At 43.1% G+C, this 26469-nt stretch overlaps 1 protein-coding gene across 3 annotated transcripts in view; it reads right to left on the bottom strand.

The window, feature by feature from the left end:
* Positions 1-26469, bottom strand: part of Pdss2 (decaprenyl diphosphate synthase subunit 2) — a 219317-nt gene that overhangs the window by 83478 nt on the left and 109370 nt on the right. For all 3 annotated transcript variants that reach the window (XR_003844502.1, XM_021205072.2, XM_029542472.1), the window contains exon 3: positions 9069-9267. Coding sequence is in view for 2 of the 3 variants with exons in the window: in XM_021205072.2 (XP_021060731.1) it covers positions 9069-9267 (199 nt within the window). In the remaining variant the exon portion in view is untranslated. The remainder of the gene's footprint in view (positions 1-9068; positions 9268-26469) is intronic.

The raw sequence follows: 26469 nt of genomic DNA, 5'->3' as shown, positions 1-26469 counted from the left end.
AGGGAGGGAGGGAGGGAGGGAGGGAGGGAGGGAGAGAGAGAGATGGATGGGTGCAGTAAGAGAAGATGAACAGTCTGAACTAAGGAAACAGCTCAGTAGGAGTAATCTTATCTAGCACACGTGAAGCCCTGGTTTTTTAGGGGATCTTTTTTTGTTGTTTGATTTTCGAGATAGGGTTTCTCTGTGTAGCCCTGGCTGTCCTGGAACTCACTCTGTAGACCAGGTCTGCTTCTGCTCTCTGAATGCTGGAATTAAACATATACCACCATGTCTGGCAAAGCCTTGGATTTCATCCCAGCACTGTATAAACTAGATGTGGTGGCTTATACTATACTCCTAGTACTTGCGACCCTGCTGTAAGCAACAACAGCAACAACAAACAGAAACCCAAGGCTAGACACTTTACATTCTTTCTGCTTTGTCACAGCATACTTTGCATCTATAAAATAGGTAAATTGGGTACACAATGTCTGGGGTTTCCTAATCTCCAGAAGATGTCTGAAGATGGCCCCAGAACAAAGGCAATTAAAGATGTCCACTTGGGTGGGGTGGCATAAATCTAAACTCTCAACACTTAAGAGGCTGAGACAGGAAGGCTGAAAGTTTGAGGGTAGCCTAGGCTATATGGCAAGATCCCGTCTCAATTTTTAAAAAGGGAGAAATGAAAACATAAAAGACAAACTTTATGAATATTCAAATGCATTTCCCAAAATGCTTAAAAAGAAACCTCCTCGGCACAGCCATACATTCTAACATCCTCACTTTAATGTTTTCACAGTTACGATGTCAGCACTGACCTCGGGGTCAGGCATTTGTCAGTTAATGACCTGTTGGACTAATGGCCTTAAGCTTTGCCTTGGGCACACACAACTCCAGCAGGTCATTAGCTGCCAGAAGGGCTCTCCCCAGTCACTATTGCTAAATAAATAAAATCTGCTCCCGGGCTTAGGCTCTATAAGGCAAGCTTGGCTGGTAGTGGTTTTTTTTTTCCTTGAGTGTTTCCAACTTTAATAGAGCTAAGAAAATGATGGAAATGCAAAGACAAAATTTATATCAATACAATCGAGCCATTAATGAGAATGGTCTCATTGATGCTTTGAATCCTCTGAGGATTTCTTTTTCAAGTTGGTAGAATAGAGCCGGCATCTAATTACCAATGTTTGGAACTACACCTGCAAGTCAGCTGTTTGGAGCTTACATCACACTTTCTAACAACAATGTTATACAGAGTAGAAATGCCACGCTCTTGCAATTAAAAAAAGATGATTAGAAAACAAAACTCTTATAATATTTGCATCTAAATAAAGTAGGGGAAGAACCAAACACTAAAATGGTTAACTTATCTTTAAATGTTGACAGTTAAAGAAAAAGCTTGGCTTACTAAGAGGCTGAGGGTATGTACACATATTCAGTCCTAGTATTCCCTATCACTGCCTCTCTCTAAAAAAGGTTTTGAGACAGGGTCTCATGCAGACCAGGCTGGCTTCAAACTTCGTACAGCGTGGATGGCCTTACACTCACGACCTTCTCCTGTTTCCATCTCCTAAGCAGGAGGATCACAGCTAGAGCGCGAGCCTCACACTGCTGGAGGAGAGAGTGAACACTTACCTGTGGGTCCCACAAGTTACAAAAATGATGGCCTGACAAGATATGATACAGTGTAACTTAGGCATAAATGTTACAGGAGTGGCCAATGACATTCTGATTGGCTCTAAGGCCCACTCCATGGGATACCACTCAGGTCAGTGTTAACAAACAACCCAAGGCTACACAGTTCACTGGCTCTAGAGGAGAACCTAAGTCTATTATGCTGTTATGTATTAGGATGACTCTAAATGACTTCTCACTATTCCCATAGATCAGTATGTCTCTTAGAAAGCTTTTTTCAACTAATCAACATCCAGATACTATGAGACTGTAGAGCCCTAAATGTGATGCATGAATCATAACTCTTCTCTAAGACTTGGGGAACTCGGGGGAACGGTGGCTGAACAGACTGCAGAGATGACTTCCAGGAAACAACATCTTCCAGACACAACAGGGCAGTAGTGGCAGCATGGTAAGTCAGACAAAATCCCGGCATAGATGTTGGGCAACATGGACACAGAATCCTACCACTAATTGGGAAGCTACTGGCATTTGAAAACTTCTGGAAGAGGGAGAACCAGCTTCCTTTAAAGCTGGTTGGTCACTCACACTCCTGGGCAAGCCCCCTCATATCTGCAAATGATTATGCAACACAAATTAGACTTGGTGTGGAACAGGGGATACAGCTCAAAGTGGGGTGGGCAGGAGGGTTGAGGTAAAGAGGGTGGGTGTGGAAAAGAAAATTGGATGATAGGATAAATATGATAAAAATATACTGTATGAACATCTCAAAGAACTAAAAAATATTTTAAAAAAGCAAATCAAGTATCAGGCATGATGATCCACACTTTTAATTTTAACACTTAGGATGCAGAGGCAACGAATAATTATTTTATAGTGTGTGTATGCACGATGTAGAGGGCATATGTATGTGTGCACCATGGCAAATAAGACTTTTATTTAGGGACTACTTGTCATTGCTTTTTTTTTTTTTTTTTTTTTTTTTTTCCAGAGAGGGCTATTTTATAGTGATAAGCCTAACACATAAAGAAATAAATTCCCATTGCTGCTCGTGCATGCGCACCATACACACACACACACACACACACACACACACACACACACACCACTCATTTTTATTAAATGGGCCTATTGCTATTCATCGGATGAGAGACTGGGAATCAGGCTGATCCAGTCTAACACCCAAAAGCATGGTTGTGATGTTACTCTTGGGGCTCTTCTATTAAGCATCAGTGCCTTACATCCCTAAATAACTGGCAGCACAGATGTACTCCTTACGAGTGATATATCTCCTTATGTTAATTCTGTCTTCCTACAGGCATAAATATGCTGTTTACAAGGAAGGCTTTTGTTTGTGTAAATATGTTCAATTTATGCATATAAACCTCTTTTTATATGTTTGTGTTCATGTGTGTGTGTATATATATATATATGTATAGATATATATGTATAGATATATATGTGTATATATATGTGTATTTAAGTGCGTGTTCATGTGGGTATGAGGATAGCATGCACATATACATACAAAGGCCAGCAGTTAATGTCAGTGTCTTCAATTGTTCCCTACTTTACTTTCTTACTTATTTTAAGACAGAGCCTCATTCAGTATCCCTTACTGAAATACAACTTGCTGTACAAACAGGTTGGCCTCTTACTTCCTGCCTCTGCCTCCTGAGTGCTGGAATTAAAGGCATGCACCAACATGCCCAGCTTGTACTTTGGCATAATCTTAAAATCCAAATCCAGCCTATATAAATACCAAAGAAAACCTGGAATGGTTTTCTAAATGATAAGTTATAGCCGCTGGAGAGATGGCTCATCAGTCTAGAGCTCTTATCATCCTTGTAGAAGACCCTGATTCGGGTTCCACATCCACATGGCAGCTCATAGCCACTGTAACTCCAGTTTCAGAGGATGTGATACTCTCTTCTTGACTCCAAGGGCTTTTGCATGCACATGGTAGATAGACACTCACATAATTTCACACACTACACATATATTTTTGAAAAAAATCTTTACAAATCATAGTGTTTTTCTATTTTATGGTCTTCCCTCTAAATACTTAATATGTCTCTATAATAACTAGATGTTCAAAACTAGAAATTTAGATTCAAGAATGAGCACATGATCAGAGCATTATAGCATACTCTACCTGAGTAACTATGTCATTAGCATGAGGGAACTGATGACTTCAAAAGCCTGAGGTGTTTTTAGTCTAGGTCTTTAAATGATGGAGTACTAGAATACAAAGGTCCATAGCTGAATGAATGAAAAGCCAACCACTGATACTTAAAGTCACTCTTGAATTCAAAATCTTGTTAATCTGTACTTCTGACTCTGTATTAAGACTATTTTATAAGACAAAAAGACTATTGTCTCAGAATTAATATGCTAATTTCTATATTCAGGAATGTTTAAAAATCCAAGTGTTACCTAAGGCAATTACTTAGACGACCCCTAATATCTTTAGGGAAAATCCAAAGGGAGAATAATTGACTTCACTAATTTTCCTGTTGGTAATAATAAAACAATTCTGAACTTCGTCCAACTGCAGAAACCTTCAGTTAACAGTTTGCCCCTGGAGGGGCCCAGAGAAATGTACCATAGAGATTGTATACAAACCTACTAGAAGAAGAAAATAGAAAACTGGTAGAATGAATAAGCCATAAAATATTAACACTGCTGCAAAGACTCCAACTTTAATCATCAAGTTAAATATATACCCTTAAAAAAAAAAAGCAGGCTGTCACTGTGAAAACCAGTGACATATTATAAACAGAAATTCTGTTTCATGTTCTGCCTGGTCCCTAATTACTGCAGTGTCTATTTATTTTGCCTTTGTTGACAATTTTTTTTCTTATAAAAGGAAATTAAATAGTGTAACTATACCAAGATAATAATCATTTTTAGTGGTAAATCTAGTTTAATAAAAAGGCCATCTGCTATGAAATATTCATGTTCCTTTAAATACTACTTCAAGGAAAACAGAACGAAGCATTTAACTGAAAGGGCTGGTCCTGAACCCAGGGAGGCCGTCAGAGAGCACTGAACTTCACACACTTCCTTTCCCTACTGGCTCTGCAGTTCACAATATTGTCACACAATCTGGACTTCATCTGTTATGCTCAAATGAGAGTTAAGAAATGCCTACATCTGGAGGCCAATCATGGACCTCTGGACAGGGCACTCTGGTCTCACAGAAAATGAGCTGGTGACGCATCTTTTGGAACCGAGCCTGTAGAACCTTCAGGACCCTTTGAAGAACAAAGTGAAGGAGATCCATGGTTGGAATGAATGGGAGGGATGTACAGGATGAAGGATGAAGTTTAGCAGAACCATCAAACTCAGAAAGAGACAGAATTGTCTAAAAAGGAATTTTCTGCTGTAGGAGCTTGACACAATGCAAATGTAAGGAAGCAATGTGTGCAGAGGCTGTGAAGGTGCCGAGCTCCCACAGGGGTCCAGGCCATTCTTATTTCTCAGGCACTGCTGTCAAACATGCTGAGGGTTCTTTTTATTTTTTCCTGGTCTTCTCTTTGTAAATCAAGTAGTGCTGCTGAAATCCGGTGCCTAATGGAGCAGATGGTGGAGGTCTTAGGTTCTGGAACATGTGTAGTGATGCCTTTGAATGCTAAATACCATGAGCAGATTTCACAAGCTGTGGATCTGACTTGATTTTGATGGTAAAAACCCTCCATTTTTACTGAATTTGAACCACAGTGAAAGAAAGAATGTGTGACTGATACAAGCTAGTTAAAGGAAAAGAATGTTTTAAATATTATCCCCACAAAGGGAAGCAGCTTAAACATTGTCTGCTTCACTATGGCATGACTGAACTTTGACATAAGCCACTGCTACACTTTCAGAAGACAGCACAAAGCAGCTGGGATAACGTCAATAGTTTGCTTGACTGCCGTGTATGAAACACCGGGTTCACCCCGTACAGCAGAATAGTGACAGGGAATTCACCTGACAGAAAGGGAAACCTGTCTGAAAGCAACGAGCTTAGTGGCTTTTCCAAGGTAAGACCATGTTGAGGCTAATTCCCCAAGTACAGAACTAGGTACATGTAAGTAAAAGATCTACAATATCTCCTCCTCCTCCTCTTCGGTATTCGGATCTAATCCATAGTGGCTACTGTTAATGCCTACAGGTTATCATGTGCGGCCCAGCAAACCCACAAATCTCCACCAAACTTTCACCTTTGGAGGCTTTCCCTTCTCCAAGTAAGGTCCATACTTCTCATAGAGCACAGAAGGTCTCACAGAAAGGCAAGATAGACCATAGGGCCAGGGACTCCCAGGGACAATTAAAAGACTCGCTCTTGGCTTAACATGTGGATCCCAGTGATAAAATTAGTGAGACCCAACCAAGTGCATGATGCAGAGAGAGAAGAAAGGGATATGAGATCAAGCAAGCAAGCAAGCAAGCAAGCAAGCAAGCAAGCAAGCAAGCAAGCAAGCAGGTTAGCTCACCTGGAAGGAGGTCTGAGCCTCTTAATCTGTTCATGAAGGGAACTCCTGTTCCCCACACAGGTAGAAGAGAGATATTCAGCATTATCATACTACTTTCTCTTTTAAAAGCAGAGGATCTAATTTGTGGTGGTTTGACTATGCTTGACCCAGGAAATGGCATTATTAGGAGATATGGTAGGTCTCCTTGTTGGAGGTCATGTGTCACCATGGCCGTTGGCTTTGAGGTCCTATGTTTAAGCTCCTTTCAAGGTGGAAGAGACCCTCCTAACTGCCTGCAGAAGACAGTCTCCTGCTACAGTCTTTGGCTCAAGAAACAGAATTCTCAGCTCCGTCTCCAACACCATGTCTGCCTGGATGGACACTGCTAAGCTTCCCGTCATGATGATAATAGACTGAACCTCTGAAACTGTTAGCCAGCCCCAATTAAATGTTGTCCTTTATAAGAGTTGCCTTGGTCATGGTATCTCTTCACATCAATGAAACCCAAACTAAGACAATCTTCATCTACATTAAAATAAGAACTTTAAAAATATTGATTATCTGAATCCTAAAATATCAGAAGTATATACTTATTTAAAGTACAAGAGGAGACTGGAGCAATAGCTCAGCAGTTAGGAATACTGGCTGCTCTTTCAGAGGACCTGGGTTCAATTCTGAGCACCTACATGGTGACTCACAACCATCTGTAACACCAGGTTTCAGGGGATCTGATATCCTTTTTCGGCTTCCACAGGCATCTGAACACACGTCCTAGCTGCCTGCAGAAAACAGTCTCCTGCTGCTGTCTGTGTATCAAGATGTAGAACTCTCAGCTCTTCCAGCATCATATCTGCTTGATGCTGCCAAGCTTACGCACATAAATAAACTCATACAGGCCACTCTTCCCCAACCCCCATACTTACTTGCTTACTTATTTATGTAGCTATTTATTTTTGAGGCAGGCTCTGCCTGGCCTGGAATCTGTTCTGTAGACCAAGCTGTTCTCCAAGTCATAGAGATCTGGTTGCCCTGCCTCTCAGGTGCTGAGATTAAAGGTGTCTGCCATCACACCCAACTTAAAATAATTACTCTTGATGCATATTCACAGAGTTTAGTTTGTTTCTCAGCCATATCTAATATTGTATTACTGATGTTTTAATTTTGTCTGCACCCCACACTCCCTCCCTCCCCCTTCCCTGACTTCCTTCCTCCTCTGTTGCCTCTCTCTTTCCTCCTACCACACCCATCTCTGTAACAGCAGTGACCACAGATGCCAGAAAAGGGCACTGGATTGCTTGGAGCTGAAGTTATAGACTGTTGTTAGCTGCCACATGGAAGCTGGGAATTGAACCTGGGTCATTTGGAAGAGCAGCTGTTGGGTCCCGCCCGCCTCCACTGGCAACTCCGTCTAAGCATTGTATTGCTCCTCTTACAGACATGCTAAGAGTTGCCCCCTGGAATCCTGGATACAGCGTCCTCGGACCGCCCACTGTCAACGCCCACTCGTCGCCCGGACCAACCACCACTGATGTCACCGCCCTCTCATTGGACCCGCCTTCTAGACACAGCTCTGCTGAGGATCGGACCGCGCGCCATTGGGACATGCACCATTGGGACTGAGAGACACTCAGCAGAGACAATGGGACATGCGGGGGAGGGTTGGGTTCTCCCGCGTGTAATCAATAAATAATAATAATCTTTCTTGCAGATCATCTCTATTTCAGGAAGCTTAGCTCTGCAGTGCGAACCCACCCCAAGGTGTTTTCTGCCCACGCAGTCACGGCGCCGGTCTGCGTGGCGCAGAAACACTACAAGCAGCCAGTGCTCTTAATCACTGAGCCATCTCTCCAGTCCTCTATCTCCCTAAAGAACGCGTTTTAAAGGCTGGGCATTGGTGAGAAGTGATTGTGATCTCATCATTTCAGAAGCTTAGGAAAGATCATCACAAGTTCAAGCCCATGAGCACACAGAGGCCCCTCACTGTGCCTGGAGCTAGGCCAGTGGCCAGAAAACTCCCATAGTCCTCTGCCTCCACACACTTGGGAGTCTGAGCCCAGAGAATCGCTACAACTTGAGGTCACACAGTGAAACTTTGTCTTAAACAAACAAAACTATAACAAAGACTATCTACATTCAAAAAGCAGTGACCTAATTAACATTCTGATATATTTTCTTGTAGTTTGTTATTGTTCATTCATTCCTTTATATTTGGGGATTCTTTCTGTAACATAGGTAAAAACTTGCTTAATATGTATAAAGTTATTTTTTAATTTTATTTTTGCAAGCACATATTATGATGTGGACACTTTCCTATGCTATTTAACATTTTTCACAAAATTTTAATGCCTATGAAACATACATTTAGATATACCACTTAACCCCTTTGTTATTGACATTTAAACTGCTAACTTTTTACTATTACAAATAAATCTACATACTGCACATCAATTTTTCCCATTCCAGAATATATTATTCAGATAAATATTTTAAAATAGTTCAAAGGCTTTGAGCGGTTTTTTAGTCGCACCCTCCCTCCCCACTTCCGCTGCCTCTCTTTCTTCCTATCATCCTTGTACACTGTCAGCCAAGCACTCTACCAATGAGCTACATCCTCAGCCTGCTCTTTTAGTTTGGATTTATATCCGGATTTTTATTTGGGCTTACTCTAGAGAACTGAACTTGTGATAATCCTCCTGCACCATCCTCTTGAGTGGTTTTTTTGTTTGTTTGTTTTTCTTTTTTGAAGACAGGGCCTGGTTCTGAGGCCTAGGCTGACCTTGAACTCCTGACCAGCAGCCTGTCTCAGAATGCATGCCACCACACCTGTTCTTCAAAAGTGCTTACTAGCGTTCATGTCGTCACTGCCGAGGTCACTGTCATCAGTTTCAGTGAGCATCCACACAGAGGAGCTGAACAGCAGGACACACCCCTCTCTGTGGCTTCCGTAGCCAAGCATGAACACCTGAGGCCGCGTGGACACAAGTGAGCCCTCTCTGCTATTACCTTGGTGTTCTGTAGAAGAGCTAGTCCATTGCATGCATTTGCTAGAAGGAAGTCTCCACTCAGGATAGCTATTTTGTTTCCAAACTGCATGTCTTTCAGTGGTCCATCAGATGACTGTAATTCACTTAAGTTTACTATCCCACGATGCACCAGGAGAGCAGTATGGATAAGTTCTGTGATCTCTGCCAAACTTCTTTGACTAAAACATAAAGAAAAGGTTTGTCTGAATGTCAAGAATGCATCATACTACGACCAGTGGCAGGACTCAGTTCTCAAAAGTTAAGCCATGCATACGTGACTTTGGAGGAGAAGGGGGACATTCTCTAATAGAGCTTAGTCTGGGACTTCTCTGTAATCTTCCTTACTCTACCCTATGAGTTACTGTCTCAGAGAAATGGTGGCCAGGAGTGCCACCCTCCCGGTCTCATTGAGATATCTTGCTCTCAATGCACAGGTCTTTCTAAGATTTCTGGGAATCATTAGTTACAGCACTGAGTTAATTGTAACTATGATTGGTGTAAGGCTTCACGTACATTATCTCTTTTAGTACTAAATATAAAGCTACGGGATTTTTCAGAATCACAGTCTCTTTTTTAAGGACATCCCTTCCAGGCTAAGAAGGACATGTATGCCTTCAGTAGAAAATAAGACAGAAAGGCCTCATAGCTCAGGACTGTATTCCACAAGATGTCAGGGAACGCATGCTTCCTTTTATACATTTTTCTAGACCCCGTTTTAAAACACCATAACAGAAACACCCCCTCACACATTAAAACAAAAGCAAGCAGTCACTGAGAGAATGTACCTCCCCTCAGCCCTGCGATAGGTATTGTTAATCCTCCACTAGAGGAGAGAGCTGTAGCAGACAACTCAAGGGCACAGGGATGTGGAGCTGGGACTGCTGGAATCTAACTGTTCTAGATGACTCCATGTGGATATAATGTGTTTGCAGGTTCCCGTCCCACCCCTCTATCCCACCCCTTCGCCATTAGCTCGGGGCTTGGCTGTGCTACTTGCTTAGCCAACAGAACAGCAATAAGAATGTGACAACAAAGCTTAGAGAAAGTTCACGAACCTCAGAAGCTTAGGCTGGTTTACGCCATCACAAGAGCTGCATGACCCTGGGCATGCGGGCCTCTCAGTCAATTCAGACAGGCAAAAAATAAAATTATGGTGTCAAACCACCAAATGTATAATGGTTTGGTATGAAGTAATAGCTGTTTGATAAAAAATTAAATACTCAGGTATAGTGCTGCTATAACAAAAGGCTAGACTGAGCCTGTGGCTTTGGGCCTGAACAATGTAGGGGTTGAAATGGTTCCTCCTTTTAGCATAAGCTGAAAAGGCAGTAAGCAAACTGCTAGTGGAAAAACTTTCCTGTAGTATCTGGAAAGACAGGCAGCTTTTACTAGCCAAAATAAATTACATTTAATAATCTTAGCTAGATAAGGAGATTTCAGGCAGATGCTGGGAACATCAGCTAGCTTTTGCTGTATAATACACAGTGTATGTGGATACATATACAATACAAGAGAGACACAAACTAAAGGGAGTTGGTCAGTTTGCAAGCAATAGAGCACAATAAAAGAGCGAAGACTTGGCAGACTGAAAATGAAACCGTTTCACATTTACAGTACACTCATAAAACAGTTCCCAAAGAAAGAAATAGTATTAGGAAAAAGGACAATTTAAAAATGTGGGCTGATTGCTGGGCAGTGGTTAGTGCCAGTACTTAGGGGGCAGGAGCAGGGAGATCTCTGTGAGTTCAAGGCCAACCTGGTCTACAGGGCTAGTTCCTGGACAGCCAGGGCTACACAATGTAACCCTGTCTCAAAGAAAGAAAGAAACAAAAAAGAAACAAACAAACAAAGAAGTGGGCTGACAAGGTGGCTCAGCCGGTAAGGCTTGAGTTTGATTCCCAGAATCCCTATGAAGGTAAAGAGAGAGAACATCCTCACTAAAAGTTGTCTGCTGACCAACCATACACACTGTGGCTTGCTTGCAATGTTGAAAATAATAATAATGATGATAATAGTAATAACAGGTATGTGCTGGGTGTGGTAGTATATACTTATAATCTAGAATTTGGAAGGTGTAGGCAGAAGATCATCCTCAGCGACACAGTAAATTTGAGATTAGTGGGGGGTCACACGAGACCCTGTCTTTAAAAAAAAAGTCCGAACAGTGCAGGTGGTGATGGGGAGACCTCTCATTCACACATACAAGTTCTTTGAGTTTTAAGGGCATAACTCCATGGCAGCTTCACTCTCAGTTCAAAGGCTAGAGGTTTGCTCGTAAAGAACCGCAGATGTGGCTTTTACGACATGGAAGTCACAGGAATCTCCAGCAGGTTTAAGGAAGGTGTATGAGTTTGGGCCAAAGGAGCTTCTGGACACCCAGTCTTGTGTGTACAAACAGCAGACAGCATCAGAGCATGCTCAGCCTTATCAGAGAGGCTTCTCAAAGTAGATGGGACCACGTGCAGAGCCATGGGAGGTTGCCACCACAGCCTTCCCCTCAAGGCTCAGAGGTTCTCAGGAAAGAGGAGACAGAGGAGGACAAGAGCTGAGTGACTCCAAGAAAATAGCCTTCTCCAGAGACAAGAGGACACAAGCTCTAGAGACACAGGAGCTCAGAGGCTGGGACAGCACACCAGGCCTGCACGGGCTCCAGCACACCGGGTCCCACCCCAGCCACATGGCTGTTTTCAGTTGATGCCTGCTGACAAGGTAACTTACTATGTTTTCCTGTTAGTGTTCTTAGGAGGTAGTGCAAGCCACATCATGAATGTCATAGGATGACAACTTGTAGGAGACATGTTCTCTCCTCTCCCCTCCACATGGCCACCTCAGCAAGTGACCAACAGAGAGAGCATGGCTGGATGTACGCAAGGGCAGGCCCCACACAGAGGAGCTGACCAACACAACACACACTCCACGGGTTTTGTTTTGGTATTTTTTTTGACCTACTGACTTTCCCTTTTTAGTTTGTCTGTTTTGACTTTCATATTTTGTTGTTTTTCTTTTCCTTTTTTTGAGAGAGAGAGAAAGGAAAGTTGTGTGTGGAAGAATATGATCAAAATATATTGTAAAATATATTGTAAAAAAATTCTAAATAAAATAAACAAAACAAACAGTAGACCACTAAATTGCTGTAAGCATGACCCAATTCTCTCAGAAGAGGACAGCAGCTCAGAGGGCGAAGCAAGTGTTACAGAGGATAGCCAATCAGGAAGCTGCTTATGGCACTAGGACTGGGCCCTAACCAAGCATTTCTTGCTTGTAGAATAGATAGTTCTGACAACACGAGCTCAGCTGGGCTTCAGAATCGATGAGGACCAGTGAGACTGCTCTCCTAAGAGCTGCGGCATAGTACTATACAGTTAGTTACCCAGGCCGCCCCACCATGTCGTACTATACAGTTAGTTACCCAGGCTGCCCCGCCATGTAGTACTATACAGTTAGTTACCCAGGCCGCCCCACCATGTAGTACTATACAGTTAGTTACCCAGGCTGCCCCGCCATGTCGTACTATACAGTTAGTTACCCAGGCTGCCCCGCCATGTAGTACTATACAGTTAGTTACTCAGGCCGCCCCGCCATGTAGTACTATAGTTAGTTACCCAGGCCTCCCCGCCATGTAGTACTATACAGTTAGTTACCCAGGCCGCCCCACCATGTAGTACTATACAGTTAGTTACCCAGGCCGCCCCGCCATGTAATGTAGTACTATACAGTTAGATACCCAGGCCACCCCACCATGTAGTACTATACAGTTACCCCGGCTGCCCCAAAGCCCCTGGCCTCCAGCAATCCTTCTCTACCTGCCCAGATATCTTGCTGTCCCCTCAGAAAATACTTTTAAGAACTGAAGCTAAGATATAAAACTATCTTCTAAAAAAGTGACTAAAAGCAAGGATTAAGAATTCCACAATGGGGCTGGAAACACAGTTCCAAGATCAAGAGTGCTTTCTGCTCTTCCAGAGGGCCTTCAGGTGCAGCTGCAGCTCACAAATGAGGAGCCTGACACCCTCTTCTGGACTCTGCCAACAGGCCCATATACATGGCATACACCTGCATGAACAAACACATAAGTAAAAGTAAATCTTAAAAACTGTGCTGCTATCTTGCAAGTACTTCTATTTTTATAAAGCCATTCCCTAAAAAAGAGAAAGAAAAACCAAACCAAACCAAAACCAGGGATGGGTGAGATCTGTGAGGAGCTAAGGGGAGGGAAGGGCGTGGACATGACCTAAATACATTGCATGCATATATGAGATAATCAAAATGAATAAATCCAGGCTTGGTGGCACATGTCTTTAGTCCCAGAATTTGGAAGGCAGAGATAGACAGATTCCTATGAGCTCAAAGCCAGCCTGGTTTACACAGCAAGTATTTGTGTAGTCAGGGAGACAGAGAGACCTTATACCAAAAAACAAACAAACAAACAAACAAAAAACAAAAAAACAAACAAAAAAAATTAACAGAAGAATTTTTACAATTTATAATGTCATAAAAAATTCACAATGAAATTATGAAAAAGCATATAAGTCAGAAGGCTCAGGCAGTTAGGTTAAGTCTCTTATGCAGCTTAACTTATGAAAGTAATAGCCCAGCAAGCAAAGGTTGTAGGTGTTTGAATTACCTTAAGGATGCAAATGATCAAGTATAAGCTTTTAATACAGACACCTATAATAATAAACAGCCTTCACTAAATGAATAAGCATCATTGACTGCTACCTCATCAGAAACAACACGAACAGTGGTAGTAATAACTAAGTGAAAATCACCGCGCACGTGGCCATCTTACAGAGCACCTGCACGGTAAGGCCTGTTTGCCGTTCTCCGTACAGCAGGCCCATGGAGCAGGAAGTCTAGAAAGGACAAAAGCCACAGCCACCCTGTCATAGTGACCGTGACAAGGTAAAATGTTTATTTAACTAATGAATAGTAAACGGGGAGGGAGGCCAAAGGTATCAGAGTATGGACCACGGTACATGCCCACCAGGCTCTCACCTTACTTCTAAGCACCATGGACAGAAACTTTATACGAGTCGGTATATAAGAACAAGATTGCCTCTAAAAAAATTACGAGCTCTTCTCCTGTTCCCTGCCCTGGAAAGAGTTTCACCATGTAATCGTGGCTGTCCTGGAAGATATGTAGACGAGGCTGTCCTCAAACCCACAGAGAGCAGTCCTTCTCTGTCTCCTGAGCACTGGAATACCATCCCCAGCATGTTTTGTTTTTTTCCCATATTTATTCTTATATGTATGTGTGTGTCTGTGTCTATGTGTGGGCTTGTCCATTTTGTGAGTGCAGGCATCTGTGGAGTCCAGAGAAGGCATTAGATCCTCTGGAGCTGCAGTTAGAGATGTTTGTGAGACACCCAACATGCATGAGTGCTAGGAACCAAACCTGGGTTCCTTGGAAGAACAGTAAATACTTTTAAGTGCTCAGTCATCTCTCCAGTCCCAAGCTTGCCTATTTTTGTTGAAAGCAAGTGGCAAAGTTAATCAGGGTTTCAGCAAATCCTTTTATTAGAACCAAATCAATAGATTTATCCTAATCAACAACAGCTTGAAAAAAATTTCCCTTTTCCTACTTCACAAGATATCCAGCCCAGTGGCGAGCTCCTTGCACACCCAAGTAAGTCATCCCTGACAGGAAGCAAGGAAACAGAGAACAGGTTTCTTCCAGCTCTCAACTTCCTAGAGTCAGGTTTTGGTTATGGTGGTTGTTTCTCATTACTTAGACTAGCAGGTAGTTGTTAAAGAAGAAACTATTGCTATTACGGTCCCTGCTTTTTGTAGGAATAGGAATGGAGTGTTCAGTCATCTTTAAACCTGGTCTGTAATTACCATCTAGGATTGTGCTCTGCACTTAGAATTAATTTATCAGACAAGCAGCTCTGGATCACACTGTGCAAATGTACAGTGTGGTGGCCGGTGGGAAGCAGTGCCAGGGTGAAGGAATGGAAGGGATTTGCTTCTTTGTATCATATTCCTATTTTAGGTTCCCGAAGCAATTCAGTTAAGCTTTGGTATATTGGATCTAAAAACTACCTTAGGAGTCTTCATGCCATCATATACGTACACACACACACACACACACACACCCCTCTTATTTATCTTCCCTGCTTAGCCTTGACTAGACAAGGGTAATATATAAATAAGCTAGACATGGTAGTACTCATGAGGATCACAGTGCCTTGCAGGACAGTCCTGGCTACTTATGAGCTCCAGGCCAGCCTGGGTACAAAATAAAATCTGGGCAGCCAATGGTATAATATGAGAAGCAAGCTCAACCCTTCCCAGAACCCCCAACCCCCCAAACAACAACGACAATAGACCCTAAACCAATCGCCTTACAGAAAGTGATCAGGGTGAGGAAGCAATTGATACATTGAAGGAAACTGGTGAATGGCTTTATAGGAATGTATGACCCCAGCATACAAGGCGTCCCCAAGGTGCAATAGTCAGCAAGTACATCTTGGGGGTAACCGACCACCACCTAACTGGACATAAGGCCTGCTTAACAGAAGGGACCTCGGGCCTTGTACTGGAAACTACTATGATACCATGGTGGATTCCAGAGAATCGATGATCACTGCTTCCCCACACCAGTGTAGAAGCATTTCTACATTTCAGAAATACGAACAGCACATGGTGTTAGTTATCTGCTTTCCTGACCTCCTTACTGTAACAGAGTGTCATTATGTCTGAAGTAGCCATATACTCCTTATCTACTAACTCTCAGTACAAGGAGACAGATTGATTCAATTGGTATGTACCTTTGACATTTGGGGCTTAACCCATCTAGATTATAACCCAAGTTCTTAGAGACTCAGTAGAGACTTGGGGATTGTAGCAGTTTGAATGTAACTGGCCCATATATGCCCCATAGGGAGTGATACTATGAGGAGGTGTGGCCTTGTTAGAGGAGTTGTGTCATTGGGGGAGGGGGGGTCACTTCTGAGGTTTCAGAAGCTCAAGCCAGGCCTTGTTGCTCTCTCTTCCTGCTCCCTTCCAATCCAGCACAGTGTCATGATTCCCACCATAATGATAATGCCACTGAACCTCTAAACCTGTAAGCTAGCCTCAACTAAATGTTCTTTATAAGAGTTGCCTTGGTCATGGTGTATCTTCCCAGCATAAAACCGCATCTAAGATAGAGATCTAATGTAGCTCCCAGTCTGAGGGAGGCAGAAGAACGGAAAGCCTGGACTCTGGAGGACTTGGGGTCCACCTCTGCCCACTAGATTCCTGTTTTATCCTTTGTTTCTAGTTAACCCCGCTCTCCACCCCTGCCCTGTGCTGGCAACTGAGTCCAGGACCTGGGGATCCCAAACAAAGGCTTCCCCACTCTCAGAGACTAGACTCGTTCTCTGAGATAAATAAATACTGCACTCCTTAAAGCTACTGTCATATTTAGCCTAATCAATTCCTAAGAGATACGGTCAATAAAAAATTGTGCCGAAAATGGCAAAACAGTTTATGTTCATCTTTCTACACTCATGTTTTTTACAACTAATATTATTCTCTTGGAGATGGTTCCACATTATTTACTGGCAGAGAAACTCCTTGCTCATTTAACACATCCAGAGATATGACAAACACTTCTGCTACTTTAGGGAGAGTAACTGGCACATTTTTGTTTAAAGCACTTCTTCTGATTTAGTGTGTGTGCACACATGTGCACTCCGGCCATGGGATGAATAGAGATCAAAGTACAACTTTTGGGGAGCTGCTCTGTCCTTCTATCCTCTGTTTGCTTGTTTTTAGGCATGGTCTCCTTTAGTCTCTGGCTCTTTGCTTCCTTCACGCTGGCTGGTCCCTGCACTTCCCGCCAGCTCTCCCGTCTCTGCCTCCCATTTCACTGGGACTGCAGAGGTGTGCCACCTCGCCCCATTCCACTGGGACTGCAGAGGTGTGCCGCCTCGCCCCATTCCACTGGGACTGCAGAGGTGTGCCGCCTCGCAGGCTTTTTCACTTGGATTCCAGGGGTTGAACGTAGGTCACTGGGCTTGCACAGTCTGAATATTTACAACTCAGCTTCAGCCAGGAGTGGTGGTGCACACCCTGATGCCAGCAGAAGCAGGAGGGTTTGAGGCCAATCTGGTTTACACAGTCAGCTTCAGGACAGCCAAGGCTACATAGTGAGACTATATCTCAATAACATTGATAATAATAATGAGCTCTATGCCACCTTTCCAGAATTAACTCTTTCTATACTTACAGGTCTTTAAAGACAGCTCAGTCATTCCCTAGACCCTTGCATTTCTACATTTTAATTATCGACTTTCATACACAGTCTAGAAAGTTTTTGTTAAACAACCAATTTGTTACTTAGCAACAGCTCTGGAAAGGCTGCAGGACTGTTATCATTGATTTCAAAAAAGGGAAGCAGGGATATGTACTAAAGTTAGGCTTATGGAGACCTCGTGCTAAGCCCTCAGGGGTCAATTAACCTCCAATTATCACCTGCCAAGTAGGAGCAGAACTCCATCCCAGGCACACAGCTGCCTCCCAACAGTCAGATTAAAGTGTGTTCTTTACAGAAACTTGAAATCTCTATATGCTTTAGACTTAAGCCTATGTTAAAATAGGACAGCTAATGTACCTCACCATATGGAGAGATTAGAAGACAATGAAGCTCTTTTTTCTAACTCCCTGTTTTCTTCTGTATTCTCCTGATTCTCCTTCCATTCCTTTGTTTCCAGAGTCTTCAAAATTATGGAATGGTACAGTCAATATTTATGTTGTCTTCTACCTAAATGTTCACATGCTGTCATATTTAGTTTTTAAAGATGCATTTAAGAAATAAACCCCTTTTATTTGTGGACCTTTCAAACACACAAGTGGAGAATCCTGCACCAAGAGCCTCCTCAGCAGCTTTTAGCGTGGTTAGCCCCACACACTCAAGCTTCAGACAGCACTCGTCCTCCTTCCACAGTACTTAAGAAAATGCCACACCCTACGTCATTTCCTCTGAAAAGACCACAATCGTCCTATTGTCCTATATTGTCCTGTATATAATTAATTACTTTGAGCCAATTATTACTATCTGCTGAGCACCGTGTGTAAATAGTTTTTTCGGGAATAACTCAGCTGATTAGTACATACATTGTTATTTCAACAACAGCTCTTCATGGTGAGCAGCAGCCCCTTCTGCACAGAAGGGAGCGCAGCTGAACTGTCCAGGCCCGAGGTTCTAATGCCCAGGCTCTTTGCATAACAATAGCAAACTCGTCAAAATCCAAAACACGACAAGTACAGGATGCAAAGGGGGGGGTCCTCTCTGAAAGCAAAATGGCAGGCAGGAGTTATTTACTTAGTCAGTTTATTTGAAGTGTTTTTATAATCATGTAGGAAGAATAAATTAAAAAAATTAAAGAGTTCAGAAAAAATAAGATTAGATTTAGATTTTAAAACTTGTTATGAAGCTACATCTGCAGGTGTGTGTGTGTGTGTGTGTGTGTGTGTGTGTTTTCCAGTAAAATGAACTGAACCCGGGACCTTGCTAATGCTAGGCTGTAGCTTAAAAACGTACAATAGCACAATTGACAAATACATATTAAATGGTGGAATGCAGAAAAAACCAAATATATTTGAAAAAAAATTTTGTGAGAAAGATAACATTTCAAATCCTTACAGAAAAGATAGACTTTATCTTCTATCAGTCTGTCTGTCTGTCTGTCTGTCTGTCTATCTATCTATCTATCTATCTACCTCTCTTTTCAATAAATGATGTTGGGACTAATGACTGCCACCTGAAGGATAAAAGATCCCTACTTTACAACTTGAATAAATACATATTAAGATAAATTAATCATATAGATGTGAAATATAACAATATAAACTTAGGAAAAATGTTTTTAGGAAAAAAAAGTATTTATGTATTAGAAGATATCCATCTGTGAATGTCCTTTTCCTAAGTGCCATGAAGCAGTGTTCCCTCCCTCATCTTCATTCTATCACATCTAGTATATTAATAACTTTACCAGGTCTGTCTTGGTGGAGGAGAAATGCACATTTGCTGGTAGAAAATGGAAAATAGAGGAACACAGTGAAATACATCAGTAGGCTGTAGTGATGGCTCAGTGGTTAGAGCCACACTGCTCTCACAAAAAAATCTAAGTTCCATTGACCCATAACTCCAGCTCCAAGGGACCTGATCCCCTCTTCTGGTGTGGCCCATGGGCACCTGTGCTCAAATGCACAAACCAACCCACATGTACACATGAGCCTTAAAATTTTGCTAGGCGCATGCCTCTGCCCCCAGCACTCAAGAAGCAAAGGTTCTTTTAGAGTTCTTGGCCAGTCTGATCTACACAGGAATCCCAGCTAGCTGGGCATACATACCAAGACCCTGACTCAGAAACAAACAAACTTGAATCAACGCAGTCGCGAAGGACTCACAAAATTCCAACCCAGACGACAGTCATGGTGGAAAGCATTCTTGGAAAAAAGTCTTGCAAAATGTGACAGAGCCATAAAGAAGAGCCATAAAGAAGAGAGCAGATAAATGTCAGTAGTTAAAAATATACAAGAAATTAGCAGCAAAATGTAAAGTAAGACTAATAAACACAGACTTGAGGTAACATATCTCTAAAATATACAACAGAAAAAAGATTTATGTTTTAAATACTTGTGGAGTTTATCCAAACTGGATATATTAATAAGGAAATGATAACCATCATAATAGCAAAATGAGGATGGCCATGATGAGTAATTCCAGAAAACACAAATTGCTACTGCACTGTGCACATTTAGATTATTCCCAATTTTAGGCCAAGAACAAACTATGAGTGTGTGTGTGTGTGTGTGTGTGTGTGTGTAGTTTTGACAGTCTTTCAGTAGAAAATCAAGACACCATATTTCTAGGGAAACTTTTCCATGTTTGTGACTTCAAGCATCCAACCATCCAAATGTATATATAAAAGGCTGTAGGAGACACTGGTGAGTGAGGGGACCATCCAAACCCTCTGTGTTGTGCCCTGCTCACTGAAACTGTGTGCTTCATCTTTACTCCATAGCGTGTGAGCTAAGCGCATCATGTCATACTGTTCTCCCTTCCCCAATTGCTGGCACAGCTAAACATCCTTTCATCTAATTTCAGAGAGGTCCAGCTAAGCTCCTGCTCTGGATGTCATTCAACTCTGCTGGAACATTTCCAGTGATGTGGCGCTGGTGATGTTATGAAGACATAAATTGTTTTATCTTGTTTGTTTCCGGTTTGTAGCTAAGGATGGTTTCGAACTTCTCACCCTTCTGTCTTTACCTTCCAAGTACTAGGATTAGGTTGTGAGGTGTGCACCAGCAGGCCTGGGTCACGTGATGCTGAGATCAGATACAAGAACTCATACTCGCTAGGTAAGTGCACTACCAACTAAGCCTATTGCCAGCCCACTGTGCACATGTGTGTTTGCTGTGTTCTCTCCCTCTCTCTGCACGTGTACAGCTGTCCATCTGTCTGTCAACATGGTCCCATGTTGCTCTGACTTTGAACTCACTAGAGCTGAAGATTAGCTTAACCACCTGACTCACCTGCCCTCCCTTCCCAAGTCCTGAGATTATAGGAGAAAATGTATTCTCTAAAATTGTTTTGTTACCAGCTCACAACTCCAATCTTAGCATTTGGGGAAGCTGAGGCAGAAGGACTGCTATGAATTTGAGTTTCTAGCGTATTTACCAAGTCCCAGGCCAGCCTGGGCTACCCTGCCTCAAACAAAAAATCTCTAATTTCAGCACTCTGAAAGTGAGTGGGAAGCTGAGGGGAAGGATCATGCTGGAGGTGAGCTTGGCTTACACAGAGAAAACCACCAAGGGCTAGAGATAGAGCTTAGTGTTAAGCACAGCAAAGTAGGCACGGACAGGTGGATGGGTGGGTAGGGCATCATTCTTGATTTTAAAAAGTCCTTCCCACCTCTCTAGGGATTTATGAAACACACGATAGAATGTAGCCTATAAAGTGGCAACAAAAAAAGACTCAGTAAGTGGTACCCCTCAAGGGGAAGCCACATTTCAACCCAGCAATGGGTTCCTGAACGTGTGAAGAGCACCGGACCCTAGAGTGGGGTAACCAACCACTTTCTGACTGGTGTTGATGCCTGTTCCTCAAAGGGCTGAACTCATGCTTCTCAGTGGACACATCAGCCCTGTTAGGAGTATTTACATTTCTATCCACACTCAGCTGCTACTCTCTTTCAGTCGTCCTCAGAGAAGCCTGCTGCTGTTTGCGTGAGTGGCAGTGATCCTGACTCCTAACCATGGAAGTGCTGGGAGAAAATGGCTGCTGCATGTCAGCCCTAACGGGGCATCTGTCACATCACCACCACCTGCAAGACTCAGGTACAAGGAAGAGGGGCGGAAAAGATGTAAGAGCCAGTGAATGGGAGCACCGCACCTAGGAACTCACTGCATAAAAGGCTGGGTCTGTCAACACTTCATCACGGATGGAGGCGAGGCTTCCTTCACCCCTTCCTGAGAGGCTCAGGCAGCTAAAGGTTGCTGGGGAGAGTATCGTTTCCTTTAGTGCTCTAGTCATTGATAAGGTAACTATCCTTGCTCCAAGAAATAACTCCCCACCCATGCTCATGCAGGCATCCGCCACTAAACTTAGTGAATCCCAGCAAATAAATTAAAAACAAAAAAGAAGAAGAAGATCTAAAAGAGGAAGGGGAGTTTGCTTGGAAGCAGGGTTTCAGTGAGAGGAAGGAGAAGGACTCGAGGGAGAGACGCAAGGTTCGAGTGAAACGCCCAGCCATCTACCATCTCTATAAACCGAGATGGCGGCGGGCAGGCGACAGCTGCGATTACAACGCTCACGGTTACTTGAATACAGGCACTGTGATGCCAATACCCGGACAGTGTGGAAACACTGGACAGTGCAAGATTGATATCCTGGACAGGAGGAAGTGAGACTGTCCAATATTTTACTGCTATACTCAGAATGCAGCCAAAACTGATACATTATTTTCATATCTGAAAATTTTCATTTAATATGTACGTATGTGTGTGTGTGTGTGTGTGTGTATATATATATATATATATATATATATATATATATATATATATATATATATATAGAGAGAGAGAGAGAGAGAGAGAGAGACTGCTGCATTGCCCTGAGACTGAACACAGATGATGATGAGAGGTATTTATTTGTCAGATGTGAGACTCAAGTGATTGATAAGATAACGGAGACAAGCACGAAAACAAAGACAGCATCACCAGGTTCTCCTGCTGCTCCTCAGCTTAAAGACACCTACCTCATGCTCCCGGGGAAAGGCCAAACTCCCTACGATGGCCTCCAAGGCTGAGTACCATCCACTCACGTAGGCATGAGCATGAGCACACATCCGCAGGCAAGTGCACACATCCACAGCCGAGGGTGCTTTCTCTCCCGTCAGCCAAGAACCTTATTGGTTTTTAAATGCTCCAAGCCATTGTTGCTTCCGGGCCTTTTCCTTTGCTCTGTCTGTCTGTCTGTCTGTCTGTATTTCTTTACTGATTTGTGAGGCTTAGAGGTTTACCCACTCCAGGCCAAAATGGCCTTCTCTACAAGGCCCTCCCAACCTCTGCTGGCGGCAACCTCCTGTACATACAACATTACTCTCCTTGTTTTCTGTATTTGAAGCACTAATATCGTGTACTTCTGTTTGGCACATGGGATATTTTGCTTGTTTATGCTCTGTTTCCCTACCACCTCTGGACAAGGGAAAGCAGACAGAACAAATGAATTCCTAAGACGTATGCTAAAAATATACTTAAATATTCATTATATATACATGGGGATTTAGGCTCAATTCCCTCAAAAAGAAAAAGGTTAAAAAGGGGTGGTGAGTGCCTTGCAAATACAGAAGTGGAAGCTCACAGTCATCTATTGGATGGATCACAGGGCCCCCAATGGAGGAGCTAGAGAAAGTACCCAAGGAGCTAAAGGGGTTTGCAGCACCTGAGGAGGAACAACAATATGAACTAACCAGTACCCCCAGAGCTCGTTTCTCTAGCTGCCTATGTAGCACAAGATGGCCTAGTAGGCCATCAATGGGAGGAGAGGCCCTTGGTCTTGCGAAGATTATATGCCCCAGTACAGGAGAATATCAGGGTCAGGAAGTGGGAGTGGGTGGGTTGGGGAGCAGGGTATAGGGGATTTTCAGGATAGCAATGAAGAAAATATTTAAAAAAAAAAAAAAATTTAAAGAAGGTTGGTGAGATAGCACTTCTGTAAAGACACCAAGCTTGAAAACCCAAGTTCAGTCCCTAGGATCAATATGGTGGGAGGAGAGAACAGACTCCTGAGAGTTGCCCTTTGACCACATGAGCACTGTGGCATGGGACACACGCACCACCACCACCACTACCAAAAACCTACCAAAATAAATAAATAAAACCAGCTATGATAAAAAGAGAATGCACCTATGTCAGGGAAAAAGTGACTTAATTTGGAAGAGAAGTGTTCTCACATACTAGCCCAGGCTAGTCCTTCAGTCCTTCTGTCCTAGCGTCTTAGATTTATTTATTGAAGCCTCTGAGCCGATATTGTCTAGGACTGAGGTAGCAGACAGTGGAGACCTCCAGACACACTTTTCTTCCATTTAACATTGGGGGTTGTTTGCTTGTTTCGTTTTCATTTGTTTGTTTGGTTAGTTTGGTTTGGTTTTTTTGAGACAGGGTTTCTCTGTAACAGTCCTGCTGTCCTTGAACTCACAGTGCTGGGTGCTGGGTACAGGGATTAAAGACATTCACCACTATGCCCAGCCATTTAAAGGATTTATATGCTACCACTCACAGTTGGCTGAAAGGTAATTTGTTGTTGTCTTTGTTTTTTCCTTTTCTTTCTTTTTTTCCTTTTCTTTTCTTTTCTTTCTTTCTTTCTTTTCTTTTTCTTTTTTTCTTTTTTTTTTTTTGGAGACAGGGTTTCTCTGTGTAGCCCTGGCTGACCTGGAACTCACTCTGTAGACCAGGCTGGCCTTGAACTCAGAAATCCATCTGTTTCTGCCTCCCAAATGTTAAAGGTTTAAAGGATTAAAGGTTTGTGTCACCCCTGCTCAGCTTGAAATATAATTTTTAAAAAATCATTTTCTCTTTTCCCATCTTGATTGATTTTCAACCAACAAGAGGCAAACCCGTCAGTGTGGCTGTGCTCTGTAATTAACTCCTGTTGCACCTGCCAGCCCATCGACAAAGAGGCGAACTGTCTTAGGTGGGCACGCTTGAAAGAATGGAGCCGTGATGGCTCTCAGCAAGGAGGCAACACATTTATCATTCAAAAATTATCACCCTCCCCCAAGGAATATGTATTACACTTTTGAAGCACAAATAGCAGAGCCCTGTTTAGTGGTCCCTGAGCACACCTGTAAGCCCACATTAATACTGTACCAACAAGCCAGACAATTTACCACCTTCAAGAATATATTCTCTAAACGTACTATCTGGGTAAGTCAAACACAAACACAACACTACCAACACACAGCTATCCTACAGGCCAACCAGATGCTCATTCTGGGAAGAGGAAGCTAACTAAGAGCATCTGGCTTCTGGAAAGAGTTAAGCTGGGCTCTCCTCTGCCAGGAAAGCAGAGCCAACCTACGAGGAGAGTCCTTCTCCATGTTAGAGTCCTTTTGGGTTTGGATATCACAAAAAGGGTTAAAAACAATGGAGACTACCAAAACAGATTAGCGGACATCTGGATGCTTCGGCTGTCACCATCAGGGAAGCCCTCGGAGGGAATGCCCGTATCCACTCGGGTTATCAGATGGACAGCTGATCAACATTAAACAGACTTGCTCTGGGCAGGCTGCGCTGGGCTTCCTGACATGAATCCCAATGAGAGCCCTCTGCACTCTACCACTGAGCTCTGCCATTTTTCACTGCAGCAGCTCCCTGGACATATGGGAATCCCTAGTGATGAGCACATAAAGCTGCCTGGAACTCAAGTGACGGCTCATTTCCTCCGGCTGAAGGCAGACATTAATATCCTGAGGAGATCACACCCGCCTCTCTGACCCTCATCTACCCAAGCAAAACCACTGTCCTATTTCTCCATGTAATAAGCTTTTAATGAAGAAACCCAAAACCTTGTTCCTCACTGCAATGTGGTTCTACATGAGAAGGTTATACAAATACATCAGATCTCCTGTCAAAGTTTTCCAAAATCACCGTCCCCCGCCCCACAGGAGAGTACAGCCTGTCACTCCCCCTCCCCGAGAGCTTATTCTTTCTGCTGAGGCCCTGGAGTTCTCTGCTCTGATAATTACGATTTTCTCCCTGGCATGGCAGGTAGAGGATTAAAGAAGTGATTACAAAGAGCTTGCAGCTAGCTCCATTTTCATTACAAATCCCTCTCGTCCAGGGCTCATCATTTAGACATGAATCTGCTTCAGGCACAATCAAGACTGAGAGAAATGACAGTCCAGTGGCAACCTAGATAATACAGAAGCAAAGGGTCCAAGCCACATCAGAATACAAGAAAGCCAGAAACACAGGATGAACTGGAGCTGGCACACATGGTAGTTTCAGAAGGGTTAATGGGAAAGATGTATGAAAACAAGTGAAGAAGACAAGCAGACTTTTACCTGTGACAATGGAGACTGATCACAATGAAGGGGATTTGAGTCGTGACTGCCATTTAGCAATGGGACCAGTGGCCAGTGCCAGGGCTCAGTGAGTTCTGAATGGCTTCAGGAGAGGAGGCTTGAGTTTTTCCCTCATGAAGGCAAACAGAGGTTAGGACATAGGAGGGCTGTGTGTGAAATAGACTGCAGTGAGCAACACAGGAGGGAGATGGCATTCTGCAAAGACCTCCGTGACTATGTAACAAGAAGCTCTGACGGTCAGAAGAGAACCTTGCAGGTTCCATTTAGACGACAAACTGTCCAGGTATAGTAGGAATAAGGGGCTGAAGACCTGCTTCCTATGAAGAATGTCAGGACATAGGCTGTTTAGTTACATGCTTTAAGTTAGGTCATTTACTGTTTTCCAATCCATCTAGATATCTAGAAACACAGCAGTAAGTCCTAAGTGTCACAGAATGTCTAAACCAGCCACGCAGCAGATGCAATAGGCAAGCAGTGAATATTCAGCCAAGCACATGTCCACAGCCCTCATCATCACAGACATAAGGATTCATTTTCTTGGTTTTCTGGTGGGTATGTTTTGAGTGTGATATGAGTGTGGTATAAGTGTGTGCAGTGTATGCATACGCATGTGAATAGGCTTTCATGCGGCCCACTGTCTGATCTATTATTTTCTACACTATTTCTCTGAGACAGGGTCTTTCACTTAACCTGGAGCTAGAATGGCAGTCAGGAAGACCCGGAGGGCTGCTAGTCCAGTGGCTGTGTGTGTGTGTGTGTGTGTGTGTAAGAGAGAGAGAGGGGGAGGGGGAGAGGGAGGGG

The sequence above is a fragment of the Mus pahari genome, chromosome 9 (assembly GCF_900095145.1).
Source record: "Mus pahari chromosome 9, PAHARI_EIJ_v1.1, whole genome shotgun sequence".
In the NCBI taxonomy this organism is placed as follows: Eukaryota; Metazoa; Chordata; class Mammalia; order Rodentia; family Muridae; genus Mus; species Mus pahari.
Note: the sequence above shows the minus strand (reverse complement) of the source record. Positions and strands in the feature narration are given on the sequence as shown.